The following is a 26,787-nucleotide window of genomic DNA, read 5'->3' on the forward strand; positions in this document are numbered from 1 at the left end:
ATGAAAATACAGGAAGACCGCAGGGAGAGCATGAAAACCATTTTCAAGAAAGCAAAAAATAGACTCTGTTAATTAATTGCTGACCAGCAAAAAAAAAGTTGACAAACAACTCCCACACAGTGTTCCAATTAAGAAAACCCAAAACAAATTAGTGTACATAATGTCTATATAAATACAACTGCTTCCACTATAGCTTAGAGGGCATTAGATGTCCATGAATAGAAAAGCTGAAGTAGTAGCTACATTGCAATTCTATACTCTAGATTCTGCTTTGGGAATTCAGTTGTCACTAATCAAAGCAAAACTAATTAAACTAGGACTCAAAACCTGGGGCCTCTCGATTGTACTGTTCCTTTGTCCAGTCTCCTATCAGTGCTACCCACCTAGCCAGTATAATGCCTTACCTCCTCTGGACTCACACAATGCCAGGAGGTCTTTGCTTGCTGATCTATGTAGGACAAGCAGTGGGGTGTCTGAAGTAAGAAATGAACAAGATGAATGCAGGGGATATGTTCATTTGAAAGCTCTTGTCACAGAGGGTTTGTCATCCGGCTGCACAAAGGGTGGAGCCGTCCTGCCTGATTTACTTTAGATTCAAACCATGGCTAAATTGGAAATCGTGAATCACTCTGACACCATTGGCGCAAGATGGATTACTCCAGTTAAAGGCTGCCTTTTCTTTACTTTGGCTCTTTTTAAAGAAATCATACAAAAATTAATTTTTGCGACAGACGGCTGACCCGGGCAGTCAATGAAAGGAATAGCAAAGGGGCCAGCGCTCAGGCACTACAAAGCTGGTTTTATCAGCGCAGCACTATCCCAACCACATCCAGCAGCTCTCAGTAGCACAATGAGCCTGGCTGAATATTTGATCAACTGTCTCAGGTTTAACAAGCCTTGCCAAACTACACCTGCCTGGAGGAAAAAGATATGCCTTTGAGCAGGGCAATGTCTCCCCCAAGATGTTAAGGAAATAGGCGTTTGATGTTCGCACTACCCAAACTACACTAATGTCATCCAATCTCAGCCACTTAGATACTCAGCAAGGTTCAAGATTTGCATGAACTGAACTACAGCTTTGCCTATATCTCTGGATGTCAATAGTGCCTTCCAATATAACCTAGCCATAAATTACAAAACAATACACTCAGCAATAGTCTACAATATGCTAAATGGAGATTTTACAAATTGAATTCAATAAAAGAGTATATAAATGTCCTTCGTGCCAAGTGTGATACAACTGGTATTTTTTCATAATGCACTTATCACAAGGCCTGGGTTTGGATCGTCTCCCACATATAAAGCCTTTCAGTGGTTACCTGATGGCTGGAGAGAGCCTGGAGAATGGTGTGAATTTATGTGCGTGTGTGTGTGTCTGTCTGTCTTTCCATCTGTGCTTCAGTGTGTGTGTGTGTCCGCCCCTACTCAACGTCGCTGGCTGCAGCTCATTGCCCTGCAGTAATATCAGGCCTTGCAGACACCTGGGACCAGCAGTGTGGGCCCTCAGAGGAGGCAACCGCCTGGCAACTGGCCCTGATTACTTTCTCCACTCTCCGGAACTCAACTCTGTATATGCCATTAACCAACTCTACGCAGTGTGATCCCAGCTCAACCGTGCCGTTAACCCTGTACACAAAGGGTTGTGTACAAACACACACACACACACACACACAAACACACACACACACACACACACACACACACACACACACGCACACATAACCTAACCACCAGCCTAGTCAAGCCATACCCACCCCTAGACCAACAGCCATGGAGTTTCATTATTTATCTCTCAGGTGAGAGGTGAGCTTTGCCATCCAGCAGAATAACATGCGGCAAGGGTGACATCTAGTGGGGAAAAGTAGTAGCACAACCATACGTAGGCTGCTAAACATTATAGTTGTGAAGGCTATACGCAGGTTATGCAGTATTACTATTTTAGTTGGTTAAATGTAAATGGTTGCCTCCTATTTTTGTAAACCAACAATTATAACAACACAACACATATAGAGTGAATTTCATTTGATATAATTTACTAATCCCACAAGGTGGAAATTGTCTCCTCAGGTTCAGCCAGCTGTGTTGCACTCCTGCAGCCGGTAGAGGTTAAGTGTCTTGCTCAACGACACTTACCTGCTCAACGGCAGGTATTGCCTTATAATACCATGTTAATACCGAAGCTCCTTATAAGGGAGCAACCGCACTAACCAATTAGGCCATCCTGCCTTTAAATACACACAATAGCAGCACTATATTCCAAAGAATAAATCTTATGGGGAGGGGAAACACAGTGGTGTGAAAACTACAGTGTGACTGACAGCTCAAGGGAAGAGCTTATCTTATCTCGGATGTATGCAAATTTACACGGCTCTACGTCTAGAGGAAGAGGGGAAGAAATCATTTTCCAAGAGGGAGGTGCTAAGTCAGAGCCGTGTCAAAGTTACTGTACTTCGGAACAGAGGAGTTATAAGTTACTTCTGTGTGATAAATGGAACACGAAAGGAAACAGCTAAGAACAGTAAAGGTGAGTTACCGTGTGTGTGTGTTTGTTGAGACAGAAATGATTTACCCAACCGCTTCGCAGTGGAAATGTTCCCTTGGAGATACGTGTCTTGTCACCTGTATCAGGTAGACACTTAGTCGGTAGATTCGGTGTTATTGTACTGTGTTCTCTAATGTAGGGTGAAATGTTCGCTCCAATAACTACATACGCTGCACTATTTGTGCGTAAAAGCAGCATAGCGTTTCTTCCTGTTTTGATCAGCTGTCTTTTACTCTGATTTAACAGAGGCTGGGAACAAAGCTGAGCAGGCTAAACGTCTTATTAGCGGAATAGGCCACTAAGCACGATATTGTCATTTCCCACGCCAACATTATGCCTTCTCACTTCTAATGAATTTCAAATGTAAGTTGATAGATTTGACAGGCTAACATTACCTTACTTGACAATAAGATAAGATAACATAACATAACACAACATAAGATTAAAGCTGAAATGATCCCAGTGGGGAAAGTGGGTCACTGAAGCAGCAAAATAGTAATAGAATACAGCAAAGAAAACTAGTAGGCAATACATAATGCCGTAGCAAATGGGGATAACTGACAATGCTTTATGACAACTGACAATGTCAAGTTGTTAAGTTACTGACTGAATGTCAAGTTGTAACTGTTAACTGACAGTGTCAAAAGCATTAGAAATGTATGAATGGCAAGTATGAAAAATTGTGAAATACAGCATTATGAGAGGGTTCAATAATAACAGCAGTAATGCAGCTATGTGGGAATGTATGAAAACCCTGTAAATGACATCAGATGGACATGCATCCCTAATTAAATGTCATTTCTGTGCAGTGCAGCCATGAATATTATCCCCAGGCAGATGCAGTAAGTGTCCTATGCTGCTGACCCAAGTGCAGAAAAAGAGGCCCAGATGCTCCAGGATGGATCCGGCATTTCCCAGCCAGAGCTCGGCTTCGGTCCAGCTGGAGCCAGATAACGAGGAACTCCAGGAACTCAGAGTCGACTTCTTCAGGAAACTGGGCTACACTTCAGCGGAGGTGAGGGCCGCTCTGAGGAAGCTAGGCCTGAGCACAGACACCAACGCGATGCTTGGAGAGCTGGTGAGGTGCAGGGCCAGCGCTGTACCTCACGCGCCCAATCCCGACAGCGATGAGAGGAGCACAGGCCAGATAGACCCTCTCCTGGCTGCCAGTTGGGCCCTTGGACCCCACAGAGTCACGCCACTACCACCGTCGCAACTGGAGGACAGGAGGGATACAGAGGCCGGACTGAAACCCATTGTCATCGATGGCAGCAATGTGGCCATGAGGTAAACACCAATGGCGAGTGCTACTAAGTATTTAGTGTGTTTAGAAGTGTTGTTCATGGTAGAAGAAGATTTAGCCTCGGTGTAGAAGGCCATCTTGAACATATTTGTTGATAACCCCGAGCTGAAATAAAGAGGCATTCCAATTCTAATAGAAGAAAATGTGTTACATCCAGCACTACATATGAAGGCTAGGTCATAACATCCAAAGCTTCCATTGCTTGTCGTGGCGTCCTCTAAAAGAGGACAGCAAAAATACCTGTAAAACGACATGTTTCAAACTACCATTATCACTCATCGTCATGTTCTCATTGAACTCTGACCCTGAAACATGCATTCTCGTAAATTGTCATGTCCCTTGAGTTTTGAAAAGGGCGTTTACAGCCCTGCCTGTGCATGCTCTTGTTAAGGTCACTGCTTCAGTATGCAAATCTTAGACACACACCTCAAAATCTCCACCTCTAAGTTGATATAGGCGGAGGTGTGGTACAGTACATACATAGAAACAGCCTGAGGGAAGGTTCACTCAGACACTAGACTAATTATAATTGTCTGTTCCCTTACCAGGAAGACCCAACCCACCTCTATAACGTGATCAACAAATCTTGAATTTATGTAGAAATGTCATTGTTGTAACTATGTTTTTTTTTTTTATATTAAGAGTTTTATTGTACATTTTCATCATTATACAAAACACGCAATGGACAAGGTAATACGAAAGACAACACTGCATAACAAAACAGAAATAAAGATAACATGGGGGGGGGGGATGCAAGGGTGACACCCAGAGCCCGCAACAACATTCGACAGGCTTTTCTTTCTTATACATTCTTTATACAAGCCTTCTCAAGCGGAGGCAGGTACCTGAGATATAGAAAGTGGTCACATAATAAGCAAGGGTTTTACTACAGGCCACACAAAGCAAGAGAAAAAAAAACAAACAAACAAACAAATGAGAGTACTTAACAAGTCTTAATTGCTAGGGCGAGTGTAATCAGTTACTATTTACTATATGGTCAAACAAGGAACTTGCGGACAGTGTCCCAGTGGTCCTCCAGGCCCTTGTCAAAGTCTTTTAACAGGCAGGCTGCCCGTTCCATATTCAGCAAGTCCAGGTATTGTTGTAACTATGTTTTGACAAAATTCTTTAGATATTAGTTTGTTGTTTGAAAGTTCCACTACTTCAGTTTCAATTTGGTTCAGAGTGTTGTGAAATAGTTCACTTCCAGGATGTGTGAATAGGTTTTCAAGTCAGCATTGTGAGTCATTTACAGTAATTTCTATTCATTTTTTCTCCCCTGCTGCTCCCCAGTCATGGCAACAAGGAAGTGTTCTCCTGCCGAGGCATCCAGCTGGCAGTGAACTTCTTCCTGGACAGAGGTCACACCACCATTACCGTGTTTGTCCCCACTTGGCGCAAGGAGCAGCCCAGACCTGATGCCCCCATCAGAGGTGAGGACTGAGCAGAAGGATGGTTATCATTCTAGCAGATTGGAGTTTTAGTCATACAAACATTCATCAGAGGCAGAAATGATCTCATTGGCTGGGTTAAACCTCAACGGGTGGGGCAAGACAACTGCAGTGTGCAAGTTAGCTAACTTGAATGGCAAAGAAGGAGCTCTGGTTAAAATATGAATGGCAATGACTTCTGTTTTTTCACTCATTCATGACCCTGACAGTCATGATCTTGGAAAGTCAGCAGGTTGGCTAACTAGCTCACCTAGATACAGTATCTATAGCCTAGTATGGCTATAACCAGTGAGATTATTTTTGCCTCCAGAGCAGCTCTGTTTCCAAGAAATGTTTGTGTAACTAAAAATCCAATCTGTCACAATGTAATGATGTTCGATACCAGATGACTGGAAAACTGTCCTCCAAATGTTGCTGCTATACACAGCTATACATGTGTTTATAATGGTGTAGTGGTGTGACACTGGAGCTGTAATCATATTTTCTTATTTGATATAATTAGACACAGTTTACTATGTTGTTAAGCATCTATGTATATAATCTTCTTCTATGTTGTCAGTGAGGCAAAACTATTGAGCTCACGCCAAAGGTATTGGGCAACATAGTGGAGGCTGTGAAACAGAGGTTTACTCAATTGGATAGAGGATTGGAGTTTATATATATATAGCCAAGTCATTAACATGTGTAATATGTACAGCATACTTCAGGAAATTAGCTCAATATTTGCTATACCTGTTTCCATGTTTGTATGGCATTCTTACCAAGTCTCTGCCAGCCGCATATAATGAAGGTCTGTGCTGTATCTGTATTTACATTTGTGGCAGCTGAGTCCTTAGGGTTTGTGAGTGCTCTTAAAAATCTAGATTAATATTATGGTTTCACCTACACCACCTCCTTAAGTAGAAAAGTAACCCTCTATTCAGTCTTCATGCATCCGTGATTTCTAGGTATTCATACTAACCTAAACAAGCCTAGCCCTTCTGACAAATCCAACGGCAGTGGGAATATAATGAAGGATTGGACCATCCTTTTGAAGCTGATGCATCATCACCTTGTGCCTGTGGCTCTCATGATTTAGTAACTCTAAAGTCTGGGTGGAATAATCCAAAGGTTCTATTTTCAACCCTCACACAAGGAAGTAAAAATAACCCTGTAGTCATTCCTGGGAAATCCCCAGCAGGAAGTACAGCTGTGTTTTTCTTCCACACCTAGTTTACTTGTGTATTTAACTGCTGACAGTCAAGCATGGCAAGGGGTTAAGTGACAGTCACCCTGAAAAGTAGAAGCACTTTGTGAGAGCCTGTGGAAAATGTTTTGTTTTTGAATCAATAGTTGAGCCGTATGTCTGGCTTTCATGTAACCTAGCCTCCTGTTTATCCATACCGATTTCAATACTGCACTTCATTTGAATTCTCATCTGTTTAAAACACTGTGCACACACAGGTGTATGTATTATGTTTCCATTAATTAAATTTGTAGTTGGAGTAATATGATATAATGTACATACTAAATATAGTGATTGTTGTGGTGTTTGTACTGGTGATGTAATGCCGTCACTAGCTTCATTTGCTCTCTGTGATTGATTGCTGGGTCTCTGGATATGTGCTCACTGCATGTTTCCATAAGCTTTGTCGTCTTTGTAGTGTGAATGTTTGGTTGTTCATAATGCTCAAGGTATGCCATGTTATGCAATCTATGTATATGATTACGCACTTTACATATAAGTTGCAATGAAAACCTGACATGCAGCTGTTTTTCTTAACAGAGATTCTTAAAGTGTTAAATACAGTGTAAAAAAATTTAAATACTGTAAGAAAATGTACTTCCTTGACACTATCTTTCCACCGCCATGTGACTCAAGCACATGATTAACAGGAATAAATATTTGCCCTTTCAGATCAACATGTCCTGATGGAGCTTGAAAAAAGGAAGATAGTGGTCTTCACTCCATCACGTCGTGTCGGGGGTAAGCGGGTGGTCTGCTACGACGACCGTTTCATCGTCAAGTTGGCGTACGAGTCGGACGGCGTGATCGTATCCAATGACACCTACCGTGACCTCCAAGGAGAGAGACCTGAGTGGAAGAGATGCATCGAGGAGAGGCTCCTTATGTTCTCCTTTGTGAATGACAAGTAAGCAGTTGGCCTGTTCCTCTGCCTGAGATTTCACATTTTTTTCCCCATGAATGCTAGTTAATGTACAACTTGGTTCCAGAGGGCATATTGCAGTAGTGTCTAGGGGGAATAATCAGGCAACAGCAAGTATCCAGTCTATTTGTCACATGTGAATGATCAGTCACGGATCAGTCATTACTGTTTTCTGTCCAGGTTCATGCCCCCAGATGATCCCCTGGGTCGCCATGGCCCCAATCTTGACAACTTCCTCAGGAAAAAGCCTCTGCCTACAGAGCAAAGGAGACAGCCTTGTCCTTATGGTAAGATATGATTAGCACAGAGCCTTGAATGGCCCCCATGAATTCCTGTCTCAAATAAGAATGAAAGAGGAACCCTTCTACCACAATATCTTACTACAGAGGCATTGTCAGGCTTTTCACAGTTTCAGATGTTTTGGACAAGGAATGTGGTTGCAAAATGAGATGACCTATAACTTTCAGTTTTTTGTTTCCTTTTTTGTTTTACTCAGACAAAAAGTGCACTTACGGCATCAAATGTAAGTTCTACCATCCAGAGCGAGCCAACCAGTCCTACCTCTCCTTGGCTGATGAACTGAGAGAGAAAGCCCGGATATCCACTATAAAAGAGGAGAGAAATTCCAGATTATCACAAAGGGAGGTTCAATCTGATCTTGTGCCTGCTCATAACACCTATTCCCATTCTCTAGAGTTTGAAATGGAGCACAGGCTGTCCCTAGATCAGCGCAGTTCCCTACATCCTGGTCAGGTTAGTGAGAATACACTGCTGTACTGGGATGGACCCAGAACCAGTCAGAATCACACACCTGGTTCTACAGCAGGAGGCCAGAGTCAGAAGGAGTGGCCTGGGCCGCACTCCATGTCCGATCACCCCTATGCCAGCATCTCTCATGAGTGCCTGGATTCTGGCCTTGGCTCTTATGAGAGCCAGTATTCTGACATTTCGCACAGCCTCAGCAGCTCCCACAGGTCCAGATCCCAGCAGCAAACCACCCCCATTGGATCCAGACACCCTTCTGTGCATTTAGAGAGGAACAACGCTGCCCCATCTTGTAGGTGCTGCTCCCATGCGGTGCCCTCTACAGCTCACCAGCAGCATCGTAGTAACTCGAACCTGGACCCCCACCGTCAACCCAGATATGACACCTACACCCCCCATATGTACCCCCCCAGTATACCACACCACTACAGCCTCCCCAGCCACCTCCAGTATAGCGACCCCCATCATCAGCAACAAAAGTACTGGTCAGATCCCTTCCAGGCGCTGCCCCAGGCCAGGACATCCCATAGTCTCCCCAGTTCTAGCCATTCCTCGCCCCCCCACAGCCCTCGCTGCTCCTATAGGGACCATCAGTACCATTCCTGGGCCCAAGCACAGCCATCCTCCGCTGCCTTTGACCCGGAAAGGTTGGAACTCCGCAAGAAACTGCATGCCATCTTCAACCCCCATCAGGTGGATGCAGTCATGGAAATGTTCCCACATCTGATGAATGCTGAGAAACTGGCTGCAGAGATCCTCAACCATAAGGCTCAGGGAGGGATATTCTGATTATCCTTATTTACTACTATCTGGGTAGTAGCCTTGTGTCCTCTTCTATCAAAATTAATAAGAGGCTTCTGTAGACCTCAGTTGTATCAAGTGTCAAATTCTGTCATGTCTAATGTCTTAGCCAACAAAGAATCTCTTTTGAGAAGCTTCTTTAGTCTGTATAGTGGAATGATTTGAATGCAAATGGCCTAGATGTTTTGTTTTGTGAAAAGGGAAATTCCCAAAAATCATTCCACTGTACTGTATAATGTGCCTTTATGGATATGTAATCATGATTTAGCTTTCCTGTTGATGAACAGTTAAGATGTCTTAATCTGCTCAGAATTGTATGCATTTGTATTTGTATGCACTCGCCTACAAAGCAGCAACCAAAACGGCTCCTACCTACCTGAACCCCCTCATTCAGGTCTACGCTCCCTCCCGCCCGCTACGCTCTGCCAAGGAACGGCACCTGGTGCTGCCACCACAACAAGGCCCTAAGTCTCTAGCCAGACTCTTCTCTTCTGTGGTTCCTCGGTGGTGGAACGAGTTACCAAACTCCATTCGATCCGCAGAGTCCCTCTCTTTAAGAAAAGGCTAAAGACCCAGCTCTTTAGTGAACACCTTCTCACCTGATGGACTGTGTAATCCAAAAAAACAAAAACAAAAAAAAACTCTTTATCTGCCTCTATGCACTGCCTCGTAGCACCTATGTCCTGTCGGACCAGAGCTTAGCTTTATGGCACTTACTCTCGTTGTTCTCTCAAGACTAGATCCTTGCTTGTGTTGTATTAAAATCTCATATGTACGTCGCTTTGGATAAAAGCGTCTGCCAAATGGGAAATTGTAATTGTAATTTGTATGACATTTTAGTCAAACGTGATCTTGTCATCCATGTTTTGGATGAAAAGTGCCTCTAGACTAAAACAGCTGTGACTGAGTTTCTAGAGTTTTGACTGTTGATGCATATTGTGTCACATTTGATTTTATTCTTTGTCCAAAATTAAGTTCTCATGCAATAAGGAACCATTGTATAAAGTGGCACTTGTTCTTATTAGCTACATAGTAGTTCTGCGAAAGTGTTGCAGCACTTTCTTTTCCATAATACAGTTCTATGTAAGATGAAGCTACAGTATGCTATATTTCAGGAGCAAAGTTTTATTATTAACTTGCCTCTAACCAATGCATTCAGTTGCTATAAATCCACCAGAGGATCCTAACCAACAGGATCCTCTACCAACAGTATTTAAGTTTCAATCTAACCAGGAACCTGACAGAGAGACTTGGACAGCAGCAAACGGAATTTATACGAATTCTTAAGTGCCATCACCTCTTCCTGTAAATGCAATCAGTTGTCATGGAGACTGCTCAGAATAATTCATACTGTAGGTTAACACTAAGTACACAGGTTACTGTGTGATTGAAGATTGGATAAATACAATGGACCTTTCAAAATCTGTCTCTGTTTTACTGGACTGTCTGTCCAGTAGATTCCCAAGTGCCTCAGTAGTGGCCCAAGATGAGGAAAAAAGGAAGTTAGTTCTCGTGATGTGATGCAGGTAAACATGTATGTGGAAAATCATGTTAATAGAAATAAAAAGATTGCCTCAAGTCTCAAATATTCTGTGTATCAATTAGACATAGATCATATATATAGCTTTTCAGTTAGACAGATCATATATACAGCTTTTCAGTTAGACAGCTTTTCAGTTAGACATAGATCATATATACAGCTTTTCAGTTAGACATAGATCATATATACAGCTTTTCAGTTAGACATAGATCATATATATACAGCTTTTCAGTAGACTTAAAAGAAGCACCACTTTTGTAGCGTAACATAACCTTCACTGACTCATCCACTTATTCATCAAGGTTTATCAAGAACAGAATTACATAATAGCTTTTTATCTAGTGCAACGGCATTACGTAATGCTCTTACTGTGCAATATTGCCTACATTTCCTTACCGCTCTATCCTGGAAAAGAGATCAAAACAGGTCTGTCTCCTGTGCACAGACCTGTCCCCTACGCACCCTTTTTCTCAAAAATCAGGGATAGCCCAAGGGTTTTAAAAACACTTGAGTTTTCTACTCTACAACTCATGTTGCAAGCTTGAACAAATCAGAAACTCCTTTTTTGTGTGTGTTTCAGGTGTCTGAGGGAAAAGGTCAGCCTGGTTTGTGTGTGTGTGTGTGTGTGTGTGTGTGTGTGTGTGTGTGTTTGTGCGCGCAAGCGTATCCTTGTGCTGCTGGCTTCAGTGCATGGTCAGACCAACATGACTTAAACAATCTTAGTGGCTATTCTGGAGTCACTGTTGGATGGACACAGTCTGATTTTCTCAAAGGACAACACAACCCACCTCATAGAATCACAGCACCAACATCAACACAGGACTGAGTTGAGGCTACAAAGAAAGCCTAAATACGGCCATCCTTCTCTGATACTGTTTTGTACTGAAGACAGCGTTGTGATCTGTACTTTGAAAGTCAAGCTGCAGGTCAAGTCTCTGTACATGCTGTGAGGGGAGCGCATGACCTGTTTCTTAACTGTTATTTACCTGTCCTGACTGTATTTCAAAAATGTGAACTATGCACACAGACGACTGTGCACAATATCCCGAAGAAGCTACACCAACATCAAGTGGAATCAAGCCAAACATTCAGACAGTCATTATCAGCAGGAGAAGAGGATTCCAGTGAACCAGAGATAATATTCAAGTAATGCAATCCTCTGACATCAGAACGCCTTTGACATGAACATTGCAACACTCATACTACCACTCATGAGATGATGCAAGTGTTTGTACCATAGTTTCCCATGCTTGAAAATGAAATGCTTGAAACACGGGTGTAATGTAAACATGGTTGTTATAGCGCACTATCTTGCCGATTGGTATAAGATAGTGGAGGATAACTTAACATGTCTTTTAAAAATTTTAGTACATTTGTTACTCATCAAACTTTCAAACTCATTTTTCTTTCCAACCCTTAGTTAACTGTTTGAGGAGTTGCTTAATGTACCTGTTAACCACTCTTGAAATAAACAGAAACAGTTCCATATTTTCCAAACATGCCTGAAACTATTACGTTATCTTTGAGAAGTAATTTGTCTCCCACATTTGGCAACATCGTGTAAATCCTTCACGCTCACGTCGAGTCAAACTCTGTCAGTGACAAGGCAGACAGATCCCATCACAATTTGACCTTTACAGAGCGATAAACATGGTATGTTTTGGCAGAAGTGGAATATGAAGACGTGCTGAAATGGATAGAGATGTGTTGATATAGGTCTTTGTGAGGAGTGAAAATCCCTTCGGGCAAAAGCAGAGATTTGAGTGCCACTCAAGACAGTACAAAAATCCTTTTGCTTAAATTGCTCAACAGGTTCTTGAGGCTTAAATTTGTTATTTCCAATTTTTTCTTTCAAATCTTGAACTTTTGCTTGCAATTCAGTGATTTACTGTGAGGACTTTTTTGCTTGGAAAATGCATTGTCTCTGCTTTTTGAGTAGACTAACAGCACATGTTAAGTGATTATTATTTGCTAGTCTAATGTTACTGTCCCTCCAAGCCTCACACAATGCCCCATACAAAGAGAGAAGAAAGTTGTTGTTGTTTACTTTATTGTGAATAACACTTCAATTTATGTCTTCACAGTTTTAAAAGACACACATTACATGTATGTATTGTCAGTATTTGCCTTGATATGAGATGTATCCCCACTGTAATTCAGTCAAACACTTCAGATCAGATGCATGACTATAACTGGCATTTTGCATTCAGTTGATCCTCCAGTCTGTTGAATTGTCCATACATCCAGATGGGCAGCTCTACCAGATACAGTATGTCTGTGTTTTTGTCATTCCCAGGCCATCAGTAGTTTGTTGAATGGTACAAAGGCACCATAGCCAGGCTTGCTACATAGGACAGAAGCAGAAGTAACAAGAAATTAATATGATGGACATGGTTGGAGTTAACTTGAAATAAAAACCCTTCTGACTTCAAGGACTAAACTCCTGACTGAAAGGAAAATACACACAGAAAGTCCATGTACACATGGGTAGTTTATGTGCTTACTGTATCACACTACATGGGTTTATGAAGATAAGATTAGATTTAAAAACCCTTTTCTACCATAATGAGTCAAATTTGTTATCACTCTGGGCAAATGAGTCTACTCCTCACATCTCAAGTGTGGTAATTTGAGCCTCCCAACTTGGCCTCGGGCTGAGATTTGCATATTCAGCTCAGCCACTGCAGAGCTGAAGTATGTCTGGACTTAGGAATCCTTGGCATTATGTGACTGTTGGACGCCTGCGGGCATGATGCCTTCATTCACACAGAGAGTAATATAATGTTACTTATTTAACCCTGCGGCCTTAGGAAACCATAGACCAACAACAGATTATTTATAGAAGCCAACTACTGTACCCTAAACTGGCACATAAGAAAAATATAGTTAATGTATTTTATAAACCTGCACAGTGATTTAAGAATGCATAAATGGCAACTTCTAGTAAATCCCAACTAACCCCAATAGATACAAAGACGACAAATAACCCTGAAGAAGGCTGAGCGCCGGAACGCGCAGGTTTAATAAAGTTAAAATTCTTCCAGTAAATCAACTTGAATTATTTTCTACAAATTCTCTATAAATCCAGCTTTCAAAAAGTATTCAAATTTATTACACAAAGAAGAATTTCATTTGCCTACTTAAGAGAATATTTGAATAATCCTAAATAAAGCACCACTTAGTGACTTAAAGAGGACACTTCCGTGTTTCATAGATTACTAATCCAACACTCTCCAAGTCAAATTGCACATGCTGAGGCACAAGGAAGCTACCTGTTGCTTGTGCTCACACAGCAAAGGAAATGAGATCAGTTACCATTCAAAGTAGCTCTGTCCCCTGTGGCTGCCATCTTGCAGTCCATGATCAGGTGTCTGCAGCTCCACCCCCAGGTGGAGGTCTGGCTCCCCCTGCAGGTGGCCCAGGAAACGGATCGTCCCTGTGCTGATGCGTCCAGACGGCAGCATGACTCTGACCCGGTGACCCAGCTGCAGGTCCATGGGGGAGTGGGGGACAAAGACCCGGTGAGGTCCTGGGGACACCCTCCATGACCCCACACTGGAGGAACAGAGGGTTCGCTCGTCTTAGTCAGTGTGTGAGACAGTGTGAAATATAATGACAAAGATGGTGATGATTGTTATTCTATGGAACTTTTATTAACATTAGAAAGAGCAGTGATATGACTTACAAAGAAGGTATTTTTACATCCAATTGCATATTTTATTAATAATACCTAACGTTTGATGTTGGAATATTCCAGAAAAAAAGCATTGTTTTCTAAAACTGCCAGTCAGTGAAGATGAAGAGCTGTACCTGGTGGTGGAGGACAGGACGGAGGAGGGTCTGGAGCCCAGTGCTGATAATAAGGATAACTGGCTGCCTGACAAGCTGCTTGCGCAAGTGTCGCCTCTTGATGACACCTCAGACCCTCTGTGATGGTACAACAGGCGTGGTGGACTGCCTGTTAACGTCAAAATACCAGTTGAAATTGTTATTTAGATCAAAGGCATGCATCAAAAATTCAGAATGAACTAAATCTGGATGATTATGATTTACTTGAGCTCTCCTCAAATACTTCTCCGTTGTCCACGCCTGACTCTCCTCGGTCATCATAGCCGCCCACCTTCACCAGCATCCCGGTTTCTGAGGCCAGCTGAGCAAGAGGAGATCATCGAATTAAGTCATAGACACAAACACAAACTCACACACACACACACACACACACACACACACCTGATTACGCAGCTCTTCATGTTTCCTCTGCAGCTCTGCAAACCTCCTTTCCCAAGATGCCCTCTCACAAGCGATCCTGGTCTTCAGAGACAGGATCTCCTTCTCAGTTTTGGTCAGTCTCTTATGAAGGGCAGTCGTACGGTCAGGACTGCCTGGTATGGCTGCACTCCCTTTACCCTCAGACTCTGCCAAATCAAGTCAAATAATGCAATCATATAATAAATTTAATGACAAACATACTCAGAAGATGTACAGTAGGAGCCAGAGCCACTGGGATAAACATGAAATAAAATGTCCAACTACTTATTGGAAGGTGTTCTTTCATGATCCAAAAAACAAGAGGACCAATGCACATGAAGGCATGTGGCACTGAAACGTACCAATCTTTTTTAATTTAAATGTTGAATAGATCAATACCAAATAAATAAAGACATTTTATGTGAAAATAATGATTGGTCTGTTTTTATATTCATTTTATTTTGGTAGGTGGATTCTTACCTGCATGTTGTCTCTGCTGGTAGCTTGTGTCTTTTGTAATGTGTTGTTCCCGTGGTAAGAATTTGATTGCATTGTACGGGCATATCTGCAGTGCAAAAAACCATAGCTTGGTCAATATTATACTAAGCATTTACCATAAATACCAACCTGTATCAACTAAATTACAACATGGAGGACAAATTTGACATAGCATAGGGCATCCACTGACCCAAAGGAACCTGCAGGTGCACAGTATCCCCTTGAACGTCCATGTAAATGCAGACCACAGGATGCACGCCATCATGCTGAAGCACGTTCACATCACATCGTATTCTGACTCAGGAATTAATGTTATTACTGTTATTTAAGAATTACAGATCATACAGTAGCAAGGTAATACAGTTGAAATGGCAATGAATCTCCACATTAGAATGCATCAGTATGCTTTGTTGTACAGGAATGCGGTCTAATGATCCCCAATGCTCAGGCTTCTAAATAAAGTATACTATGTAAGTTTGTATGCTGCCACACTATGGCTTCATATACATGAGTGTGTACACAAACAAACACACAAAAACACATACACACGCAAGCCTACTATAACAACTATATAGACAGAGCTGGACACCAACCTTTGCCAGAGGCCTGACTGATGGACGGGAGGAAATAATCACTTGTGAAGTCATCAGGAAACTGGAGCTCCCATTTCTGTTCAATGGGCCTCTGTCCTAGTCCATGGTGAATGCTAAGATAGCGCACAGGGCTCACTGACCTGTTGCTATGCACTGAGTCTGTGTGGGCAGTGCTGCTGACGACTGCTAGGTAGATAAATCTTGTCTAATCTTCTTAGTCATGCAGCTACACAGTCCAGTTGCATCCAGGCTGCTTAATTTGGTCTACTGAGCCTGGCTGTCTATGTGAATAAGTGTGAATGAGCTTCCATAGGCAACAGTACTATTAACCCAGTGGGAGGAAGGGGGATTCAACAGCATACTAAGCTAATGTTTGCCTTTTCATTATTATGCACTATACTTTTGGACCCATAATTCATGTTTTTGTTGTTGTTGTTTTTGTTTAATTTACTGTATATTGAAATGTCTTCATTGTCCTGTGTTGTTTCATTGTGCTGTGTATGGAAATTGTGACCGCTGCAATTCAAATTATTCTGTTGCATTCCTCATCAGGTTCTTTTAGATATCATCATGGAAAAAACATCATACTTTTAGACCCACAATTCATGTTTTGTTTTTGTTTGTTTGTTTGTTCTGTCTTCTTGATTGCGTGACACCCCTTTACCTTTTCATTATCATGCACTACACTTTTTTGTGTAAATATGGAGACATTTACATTGAAATGTCTTTGTTACCTGGTCTTTGTGCTGTGTATGGAAATTGTGGCCTCAGTTTTAAATGCTCCCAGGGCAACCAATGCAAATCAAAATATGCTGTTGCATTTCTCATCATTTTCTTTTAGATATCATCAATTTCCTGGAAAAGACTTTGCATTTTATGAAAGCTAACTAGTAAGGCATAAAAAAAAATGGCATTGTGGCAAATATTTAGTATGCAATTGAGATTACATCAGAAGCCATCAGAAGTCATTCATACTGTAGTATACTGTAGTATAAAAGCATAAACATAAAAAAAAATGCAAATGTGGTTATAAGGGATATAAGGTATATACTATATATTGCTCTCATTAACAATTAAGGATATACTGTATTCCCGAACATATTACTATAACTTCAACATATCTGTGAAGTCTCGATTATTACAAACATTAGCCACAAGAGGGTAGTGACACTTCATTCCCAGTGATACATTATACTCTTAAAAAATCATACAAAAAAAGGCCTCTGAAGTTTCAGTACCATTTCTGTTCCTTTGTGGTGAAATATAGGTGGAAGTTGATCTGCACCTTTACATTCACTATTGTAGTCAGCTCACGAGAGAGTGCTAATGTGAATTACCTATAGGAGCTTATGTACTTGGATGGGCGTCTTGGGTGTCAGCAGACAAAATGTGAGTTTGAGTGTTGCTCAAAAATAAGGTATCCACCATTTTAAACAAGAAACACAGCACTGACAAAGTGATTAATAACATATCAACTTAAGCGACTGTATTAGGTATTTACTCCTTGGTTGGTGAAATTATGCTAATATGAATCCTCTATATTTTACTGATCCTGAATAACAAACATTAAGTTATAATATGTTTTCTTTCAAAAGCAAATGTTCTCAAAGTAGATACACATTTTTGAAAGAAACAATATGCACATTGAACTTTTAAACTGATTTACATTGTGTGTATGTATACCACATTAGTATTAATAATGATGGATCATGAAAAGAAGTAATTCACCCCTTGCTCTAAAGTCAGGAAGTTCTGAGAGTCAAACACACCTGATTCTGGAGTAGGTTCATCTCATTTAATGTACAGTCACTGTATTGCCTGTATTTAATGTTTATCTCTCATAGATACCAGTTGGAAATAGGATTACTTACCACAGACATTTTATTCAACCATACTTGCATGAACACACATCTCACCATTAGGAATTAAAGCGTGAACTGGTGCACGTTTTTTTCCCAGTTGGTTATTCTATTGATTATGCAAGACTCTTTGGTTTCAAAGTAAAGCTGGGCATTCAAGTGAAATATGACCCACCAGGCAATATCTGTATGGTTAATTGTTGCGTGTGAATATTTAGCCTTTACACGGTCAGCCACCATTCAGGCATATTGTGTATGTCTGTTGTCTGCATTCAGGGAGACAGAAAAACACTCAACCTCTTCTCGTGTTGTCTCCTAATGGACATAGAGAACTCTTTTAATGCAAGTGCGTCTGCATACACAGACACGTACGCACACATACACTGTACACACACAAATGCAAACAAACAAACAGTCATATTATAACCGCAGGTATGGAGAATCAGATATTAGAGCAGATATTTATATCTCTTATGTGGAAGCTACCTTATTTGACTGCAGTTCGCTAGTTAACATCAGTCATAGTCAAATTTGTCTTTGACTAGGACATTTTGCATTGTTCAATCTTGATTAAGAAAATTAGACATTATACACATAGTTTTCATAGTAGTCTTTTATATTTTTATGGCAGTAATGTATGCAGTGCAACGCTGTTCACTTAATACTATACACTTAGCCAATATTAGGTAGACATGTAAAAGGTAACAATAGGTCTATGACATCTGAAGCAGCATTTGATAGCAGATCTGATGTCAAGTCAAGTCAAAGTTTATTTAAAGTGTAATATCACACCAGGGTGTCTCAGTACACTTTACAAACAAACAAAATCGAAGAGAGAAAATAACAATAAATGATATAAAAGTTAAACAAGTTAAAAATAAGATTCAAACATAGAAAAAAAAACTTTGTCGTAGCAGTAGAGAAAACCATGTCCAGTTGATATGGACTCCTTATATATATATATATATATATATATATATATTTATTTATTTATTTTTATTTTTTTTATTTTTTTTAATACTTTTTGGAAAAGTATTTAAAGTATTCACCTCTATAAGGCTATCCGAATGTGTATCAAACAGCTTAGATACTGCCTTTAACTTTAACTTGAAAACTCCATTAGTATAATGTATAGATGAAATTACAATTTTCAAACAGACTTAAAAGAAAATGTGTCCCAATATTGATTTTGCTTCCTTACTTTGAGTACAGCAACAAACCTCAAAAGGCCTGTGGTTTTCAAGCGCAGCGTGAATAAAACTGAACAATGTTTCAAATAAATCATAGACATCAGACACACTTTCTTGAGTTTCTTCCCGTAAAAACACGCAGCGGCCATGAAAAAGGAAGGACTTCTGTCACCTGAGTTCTGCAGGCGCCTTTTGTGTCGCGTCCAAGAATTCTACGTTCTTTAGGCCACAAAGAGGTAATTGTAGTCGGTGGGGGCTTTATGGCTGGCAGAGAGCGGGTGTTTGATTTCACATTGTGTTGAACAGAAACCAAGAGGTTCCCTATACAATCACCTCACAAGGCAGGGAAATCTCACCCTTACTCTTATACGCCAGCAAAGGATTTATCCTATGAGTTATTTTCGTGAATCTGTAATTGCTGGGTGTACAGTTTTGGTCAAACTTCCCCAAAGTAACCCAACACTAAAATGTATTGTAATGTAATATCTTGCTTCTTGTTTCCAAAATATACAGTAGACATGCAGGGCAATTGGCCACAATATTTGATCTTTTTGATAATTTGTTACAAATTGCACATAACAATTTGTGTGCTTAATTGAGCAGTTTAATGGTGAACATACAGTATGATGATCTCTGTTCCCTTCCTTGTAGACCCATATAGATACTAACAGCCAGCACTCTCTTATTAGGTTATTGGATTAAAAGATCGAATTCACACACAGTCTTCCTCAAAATTCATCAGCATTCATGATGAAAATCTAGTAATGAAACAATTGCTTGCTTGTGTTAGAGTTTAGCACACCAATTATTTTGCATCCCTTGAAGACCCACCCAGCAACAGCAGGCCTTTAGTCTCCTCCTCTCACACTAAGGTAGTTGTGCAGGTGAGAGTTTCCACTTATTAGGTTGCCACTGCAGAGAGAGCTGTCAGCAGGAAGAGAAGGGGGGAGGTGGCAGAGAGCAATAGAGAAAGAAAAAGACGGAGAGAGAGAGAGAGATAGATAGAGAGAGAGAGAGAGAGAGACAGAGAGAGAGAGAGAGAGAGAGAGAGAGAGAGAGAGAGAGAGAGAGAGAGAGAGAGAGATCATTCACTTCATCCACAGCTGACAGAAACCCTGCAAAGTGTCCTGGGAGCGCACCACAGGTGAGTGGACTTTAATAGAAATATTATTGATGATAAATGATAGATAGATAGATAGATAGATAGATAGATAGATAGATAGAAGTAAATATGCAGTGAAAACTATAGATAGAGGTTTGAAATTTGCACACAGGAATCGCAGGGTGATGCAGCTAAACAACAGTAGAGACCGTTGTAGCCACCAGATGATTCAGCAGGAGAAGGTTGTGATGCCATTATGTCATTTCTCCTGCGTATAAGCAAAGTTATCACAGAATAACGCAAGTTTTGACTGTTCTGTTATGAATGGTAGTGTATCAATACATAATTAACATACAAATGCTAACTAAATAATCTGATTCAAATGTATATCTCATTGAATCTGATTAAAATGTATTTAAAAATTATGAAAATTTACATTTTTACTATGAGGACAGAATGAAAACGCATTTAAAAAGACTGATGGCAGTGTTACTTTTTTCAATCAAACAAAAGCAATTCATTGCGTCATATTATTCTGGTTTGGCTGATGGAGATGACTGTTGTCTTCTGGTAGCGTATATTTCCCTCCAAATACAGAATCCCCAACTATGATTTAGACTCCATTGATAAAAATATTCAATTGCATTCATTCATTACATCTTTGTCTGTATGAATATTGAAATGTATGAATATTCTAAATCACATTCCTTTGTAAGCATTTTAATCATATTATTCAACTCTTGCACTTGATTCAGCAGGAGACCATAATGCCACAGTATATTTTGAGCTTACAAAAGAAGGACAAAAACATGGTGTGAGTTACAGCATGAGGATTTAGCACCTGAATGCACTTCTGGATGCACCCTAAATGAGACGTGTTATCCTTTTGACAAAGCTAAACACTCTTCTTTCCATTTAAAACGGGCATTTTGATCTGGATGCTAAAATGGCCACTGTTGTCCCTCAGTTTCCAGGGTGTAGAGCCCATAGGGGGCTGTGTTGGGATCCAAGGGAGAGGGGAAAAAAACCGGCATTCCCCGAGGGGACCGATTGAGGAACAAACACATTTTAATTGTGTTCACTGACAAACCACTGCAATCAGAGACACTTTATGATATAATTGCCAATGTTACTACAGAGAATCAATCTGCGTGAACATTGGGAATGTCCTCATGAGTGGTGACCGTAGCCCAAATTTCAACTTCAACTTCAAACATTCTGCTATGACCAAGACTAATTTATGTCCTGGGTTCCACTCAGTTGAGATATTTAAGTTAAAAATGCAGCTCCAAATCTTACCTCCTCCTAATTTCTTGCATGGTGACTCATCCAAACCATTATCAGATCAGTTTCATCAGAACAATTAGAGAATTGTAAGAGGAGGAGACCACAGATGACACAGCTCTCACAGATCAAAGGGACTGCCCAGATGGGTTATTATGAATGGGCACTGTTGTAACTCAGAGACCTATTACCAGGTAAACAGACTAGATTGCGCCTGCCGTCCACCACAGAGGTCTTATGTCAACACACAAATGAGTGCATATTATTGACCAATTCATTCTGCGATCTGAGATTTGTCATTTTGTTTATGCACCCACATGGACATTAATGGCAGATCATCTAGCAGCTATTGTCAATTAACGTTAATTGATGATGATTTAACTTTTATATTGTATTGAATAAAGGCAATGGATTTTTAACAGATATGATGTCATTACAGACTGGACAAAGCTCCATTCCTGCCTACAAGAGAATGGCCTCTACCACTTTACTAAAAGACACAGGTATGAGTGTGTGTTTGCTTATTGACCGTCACAGTCAGTTGTCCCCTGTACGACACAGTCAGAAACAATCCATGTCAAAGGAGATACGTTTACATTACAGTGGTTATTTTCTAGATATGAGGCAACCTGTCTAACCACTAGGCCATCCTGCCGCCACAAACAAACACACCTGTTGGATGTTTTTATCCAAAGCATCTTACAGTACCATTACTCCACACATACAGTAGTATAAACAGTGTATTTGTACCATGTGAACAATGTATTTTTGGAAGATGAAAAATTTGCAACATTTAAACAAGCATTTTTCACGAACCAAAAGCCGGTGGAACCATTGCAACTCAGTAAGTGGTTACTGTCCCAGATGAACAGCAAAGATGTCATACTGTACCTCTCTCATGAATAAAAAGATGACACATATATGGTTGCATGGTTACTGTGCACCAACACTGCACACTTATGGCCACACACACACACACACACACTCTCTATCTCTCTCTCTCTCTCTATCTCATCTCTATCTCTCACACGCATTCTTTTCTTATTTTACATTTTCATTTTTAAAGGGACACCTTCACCACCAACAGACAATAAATCCATGTCACAGTATGTCTTTGTGTCTTCCATGCAATGAAACACCTGTTTCTCTCTTATTTCTCCTAAAATACCCGTCTGCACAGGTATCCTGCTCCTCTTCCTGTTAGGACTACTGCTGCCATCAGCATTGGTGTCAGGCCAGGTCACCACCACATCAGCACCCACAACTACCACTACAATGGCAAGCACTGCAAGTACAATGTCTTCATCTACCACTGCCTCACCCACCACAGTCACCTCTGCCTCGACTGCCCCCTCTACCGCCCAGTCCACAACAGCTTCAGGAGGCTCAACAGCCGCCACCGCCCAGTCCACAACAGCTTCAGGAGGCTCAACAGCCGCCACCGCCCAGTCCACAACAGCTTCAGGAGGCTCAACAGCCGCCACCGCCCAGTCCACAACAGCTTCAGGAGGCTCAACAGCCGCCACTGCCCAGTCCACAACAGCTTCAGGAGGCTCAACAGCCGCCACCGCCCAGTCCACAACAGCTTCAGGTGGCTCAACAGCCGCCACCGCCCAGTCCACAACAGCTCCAGGAGGCTCAACAGCCGCCACCGCCCAGTCCACAACAGCTCCAGGTGGCTCAACAGCCGCCACCACCCAGTCCACAACAGCTCCAGGTGGCTCAACAGCCGCCACCACCCAGTCCACAACAGCTTCAGGTGGCTCAACAGCCGCCACCACCCAGTCCACAACAGCTTCAGGAGGCTCAACAACTACTGCCATGTCTGCACCTTCAGCCACAACCACCTCATCTGGCCCAATGAGCTCCACTAACTCAGGAACCACCTCCTCAGCAGCCATGACCCAATCCAGCACCAGCATGGCAACCATGACAGCCTCAGGTTCCACCATGGCTACAGCCACTGGTCCCTCTACCTCAAGTATGTCCACCAGTGCAGGTGCGATGACGACAACCGGAGCGCCGACCTCATGGAGCTCAACTGGTTCGTTGTGTGTGTCACGCCAAATAACGAGGGACAATTCAGTTAAACTTTTCAGACGTTAGTTTAATTCTGTGTAAATGGGGTGAAGCTATTGTGATTGAGTCTTTCCTTTTCTTTTGACATCACATCTGTCCTTTTCGCCTGACAGGTGCCACATCTGGCACGAATGGGACCTCGAACTCTACCTCGATGATGAGCATGGTAAGTCCAGCTTATTAGAGAGAACCTGAAATGTACTGTACTGTGTTTGTCCCTGTCCTTTTCTCTATCTCTCCTTCTTCCTTATCTCTTTAGCCTCTCATCTACATTATGCCCCTTCTCTCTCTCCGACACAGATATCCTGCCCCTCCTTCACCTGTAACTACTCAGACTGCTACACTATGTACACCAGTCAGAATGCCACCTCATGTGCCACTGGTGCCTACTACTGTCAGGTAGGAAATGAAATGATGCAAACTGAATCATCTAACAAAACTAGTTGATGTATTACACCATCATACATTTACTACCTATGTATTTACTCATGCCTAGATATACCTACATATACACCAAATGTTAAACATTTAGTAATCCATATTTAAGTAAGCAATTGAGACTGTTAGTAACATCTGTAAGTAATAAATGTGAGTAAATCCATGAATTTCTTTACTATACTTCCCACTTAATGTGTTGAAATTGTTGGTAACATATGTTTATATAACCCCACAATTATTTATATTATATTCTATTTGTTATTTTTATATTTTGTGTTGTGTGCTTATACTATATTTCCTATTCCCTGCTGAATCTGATTACTTTTGCTGTTGCAAATAACCTAATTTCCCCATAGGGATCAGTAAGGTTTCGTCTTATCTCATCTTATTGGTCCATGACCTTCACAGAAAGACAGAAAACTTGGTCCATTTTAAACTCATGCTGCATGCACTCTTTTCTGAATTTCTTCTAAATGTGTCATTGTCTCTCAGCTGATAAAACAGGCGGACATGTCCTACACTGTTAGCTGCAGCGCCTCCTGTGCTGATCCCTGTGACAACTCCTCTAAGACCAACTGCGCTAAGAACTGCTGCAATTCTACTGACTGCCTCAAAGCTACTTTTGCATCTATGATGATGACAACAACCACAAGTAACCACACCCACTTCATGGCCCTTATAATTGTTGATTGATTGAAATTACCAATGTCATATGATTTCATATCAGCATATTTGCAGGCAAGCATTAAAGTCTTGATTTAACAATCCCTTGTTATTTTCATTATTTCCCTTACATCCTCTCAGTGGCTATGACCACCACCCGTCCAGTCACCACAACAACCGCCTCCAGCCCCCAAACAACAGCAAACAATGTAAGGACAAGAGTATGTGTGTGTGTGTTTGAGTGTATGCATTTTGTGTGTGTGTGTGTGTGTGTGTGTGTGTGTGTGTGTGTGTGTGTGTGTGTGTGTGTGTGTGTGTGTGTGAATTAAGCTGTCAATCACAGAAAAATATACAAAATTGACTTTTAAACACTTTCCTGTGACTGTTTCAACTTTATTTTATTGTCCAACCCATCTGGCACCTATACAGAGTACAAAAATCTAAAGTATATTTTAAAAAACAGTATTTGCAAACACTATTTGACCCAGGTCTGATGTGAGATCATGTTTGTTTGTTTTTTTCAGGGAAACAAATGCCATGCAGGAACATGTAACACTGCAGATTGCTATAAAGGGTTTACCGCAATGACAACATGTACCGCCTCACAGCTCCACTGCCAGGTGAGAACTACCTGATGCAGAACAATATACTCTCATTTCTATGACTTCCAACCTAACACAAACAACTATAATATCAGCAAATAATGTTGATTTGCAACACTAAATATCATATTCATAACTTACTATACAGTTTAAACATTTTAGACTAATTTAAATAACATTTAAACAGCACAGTCTAATATTTAGACTTTCGCAAAGCCTGTAGGTCCCCCACCATCCTTTTCTCACATGCCCCCTATGTCTTTACAGCTGATAAAGGAGACCATAGATTCAAAGGATCAGTGGTCGGCGGGTTGCACCACTAACTGTTCTGGCAAAGCCTCTTGCAAGACCTCATCCACAGCCACTCCATGTCATCAAGAATGCTGCAACGCCACCAAAACCTCCTGCCTATGGCTGAATGGCACACTACATGTTCCCTCCTTCGCCACCAGGGGTCCTCATCTCCACATAGAACTGATTGCCTTGTTAGTTTGCCTGCTATGCATCAGTTCACTGATATGAGTGACTGAGCAGGGGGCCTTTAGGAAACCAGAGCCTTCATGTAATTCATATTCACTCCAGATAAAAGCTTAGCACTGCAAAGGTTAACACTACTTCAGTTCCAATAATTTATCTCACAGAGTAAAGGCCTCCTGTTCTCATAACATTTGACTGTATATGTGTATGCCATTATGTGATTATGTTAAGCTTCACTCCCAATGTGTCATTGAATGATTGTGTTTGTACGTTATTCAGATTAACTTTTTTATGACACCCCTCCAAACATTTTTTATTTTATGTTCAAGACCGATGACAAATGGCTTTGAACAGTATTTCTGAAAGATATGAACTTAAATCAGGACAATGCCAAAAGCAACTTATCAGCCCATCCACATGTAATGTGCAGGTCTTTATTATTAACAAAATAATATACTGAAAACACTATTGCTCTCCTATAGCCTCTGATCTTCTTGGACCATGAGAGATGCACCCATGTTACACATCTACAGATTTAGTTTGGGAGTGTGGAAGCCTAAAACTTGACATGCCTAGTTATAAGTTTCCTATATTACCAAACCTTTTTCTACATTATCATAGCTTCAAGCCATTGTGAGAATCATGCAGCTATGAATCTGTATGCACTTTATGAAAAAGAAATGAGTTGGGCTGTTTCAGAATGTTTTGAAGGTTTGCTGAAGCATTTTTTAAAAAAATGTAATCATAATGCACTGTGCAAATGCAACTCATTACTTTAAGCTACTCTTTGTCCACTCTGTCTATTTTTTTTGTGAATTGTGAGGTGGATGTCTACACTATATGGTTAATGGAGTTTATTTTGTGGTATATTGGTGTCATGGCAAATGTTACAGATATTAAGTTAATAGATTTGGGCAAATTTGATATCCCAAGAACTGTGTCAATTTATTCTACACTTTGTATATTGTATAAAATATGACTGCGCTTGAAAATGAGATAAATATAATAAAAATATATTAAAAATAAAACGACTATTAGCATTTATTGATAACGCGCCAATGACACACACACACACACACACACACACACACACAACAATTGAATCTTAATATTCTGGAAAAAGCATTGATGCTGTCTTAATTAATTGTCATAGAATGTAGGAACAGAATACACAGAAGATTGTACCAGTGAACCAGACAAATGAA

At 40.9% G+C, this 26,787-nt stretch overlaps 3 protein-coding genes across 5 annotated transcripts; 2 read left to right on the forward strand and 1 right to left on the reverse strand.

Moving 5' to 3' along the window:
- The first annotated feature begins 2,420 nt into the window (after positions 1 to 2,420).
- Positions 2,421 to 10,587, forward strand: zc3h12aa (zinc finger CCCH-type containing 12Aa). Of its 2 annotated transcripts, none has more exons than XM_071913162.2 (6): positions 2,421 to 2,524; positions 3,352 to 3,829; positions 5,139 to 5,278; positions 7,194 to 7,428; positions 7,624 to 7,730; positions 7,940 to 10,587. In XM_071913162.2, the coding sequence occupies exons 2-6, from the start codon at positions 3,396 to 3,398 to the stop codon at positions 8,995 to 8,997; spliced, it is 1,974 nt and encodes a 657-aa protein (XP_071769263.2). In that variant the 5' UTR covers positions 2,421 to 2,524; positions 3,352 to 3,395; the 3' UTR covers positions 8,998 to 10,587. The 2 variants fall into 2 exon arrangements, with proteins under 2 accessions (XP_071769263.2, XP_071769264.2); XM_071913163.2 differs by having other exon boundaries at positions 2,437 to 2,524; positions 3,357 to 3,829.
- A 2,003-nt stretch (positions 10,588 to 12,590) lies between these two features.
- LOC139922641 (uncharacterized) lies at positions 12,591 to 15,979 on the reverse strand. Of its 2 annotated transcripts, XM_071913173.2 has the most exons (8): positions 15,889 to 15,979; positions 15,486 to 15,561; positions 15,278 to 15,362; positions 14,780 to 14,964; positions 14,603 to 14,699; positions 14,360 to 14,507; positions 13,865 to 14,104; positions 12,591 to 12,893 (listed from the first exon to the last, which is right to left on the reverse strand). In XM_071913173.2, the coding sequence occupies exons 2-8, from the start codon at positions 15,558 to 15,560 to the stop codon at positions 12,836 to 12,838; spliced, it is 888 nt and encodes a 295-aa protein (XP_071769274.1). In that variant the 5' UTR covers position 15,561; positions 15,889 to 15,979; the 3' UTR covers positions 12,591 to 12,835. The 2 variants fall into 2 exon arrangements, with proteins under 2 accessions (XP_071769274.1, XP_071769272.1); XM_071913171.2 differs by lacking the exon at positions 15,889 to 15,979 and having other exon boundaries at positions 15,486 to 15,591.
- A 3,874-nt stretch (positions 15,980 to 19,853) lies between these two features.
- On the forward strand, positions 19,854 to 26,574 carry LOC139922627 (uncharacterized). Its single transcript, XM_078287124.1, has 9 exons — positions 19,854 to 20,081; positions 21,763 to 21,826; positions 22,504 to 23,367; positions 23,516 to 23,568; positions 23,703 to 23,801; positions 24,333 to 24,492; positions 24,645 to 24,712; positions 25,028 to 25,123; positions 25,373 to 26,574. Exons 2-9 carry the CDS (start codon positions 21,796 to 21,798, stop codon positions 25,625 to 25,627), a joined length of 1,626 nt encoding a protein of 541 aa, XP_078143250.1. The 5' UTR covers positions 19,854 to 20,081; positions 21,763 to 21,795; the 3' UTR covers positions 25,628 to 26,574.
- Positions 26,575 to 26,787: the final 213 nt, after the last annotated feature.

This window comes from Centroberyx gerrardi, chromosome 12, assembly GCF_048128805.1.
Source record: "Centroberyx gerrardi isolate f3 chromosome 12, fCenGer3.hap1.cur.20231027, whole genome shotgun sequence".
Lineage (NCBI taxonomy): Eukaryota > Metazoa > Chordata > Actinopteri > Beryciformes > Berycidae > Centroberyx > Centroberyx gerrardi.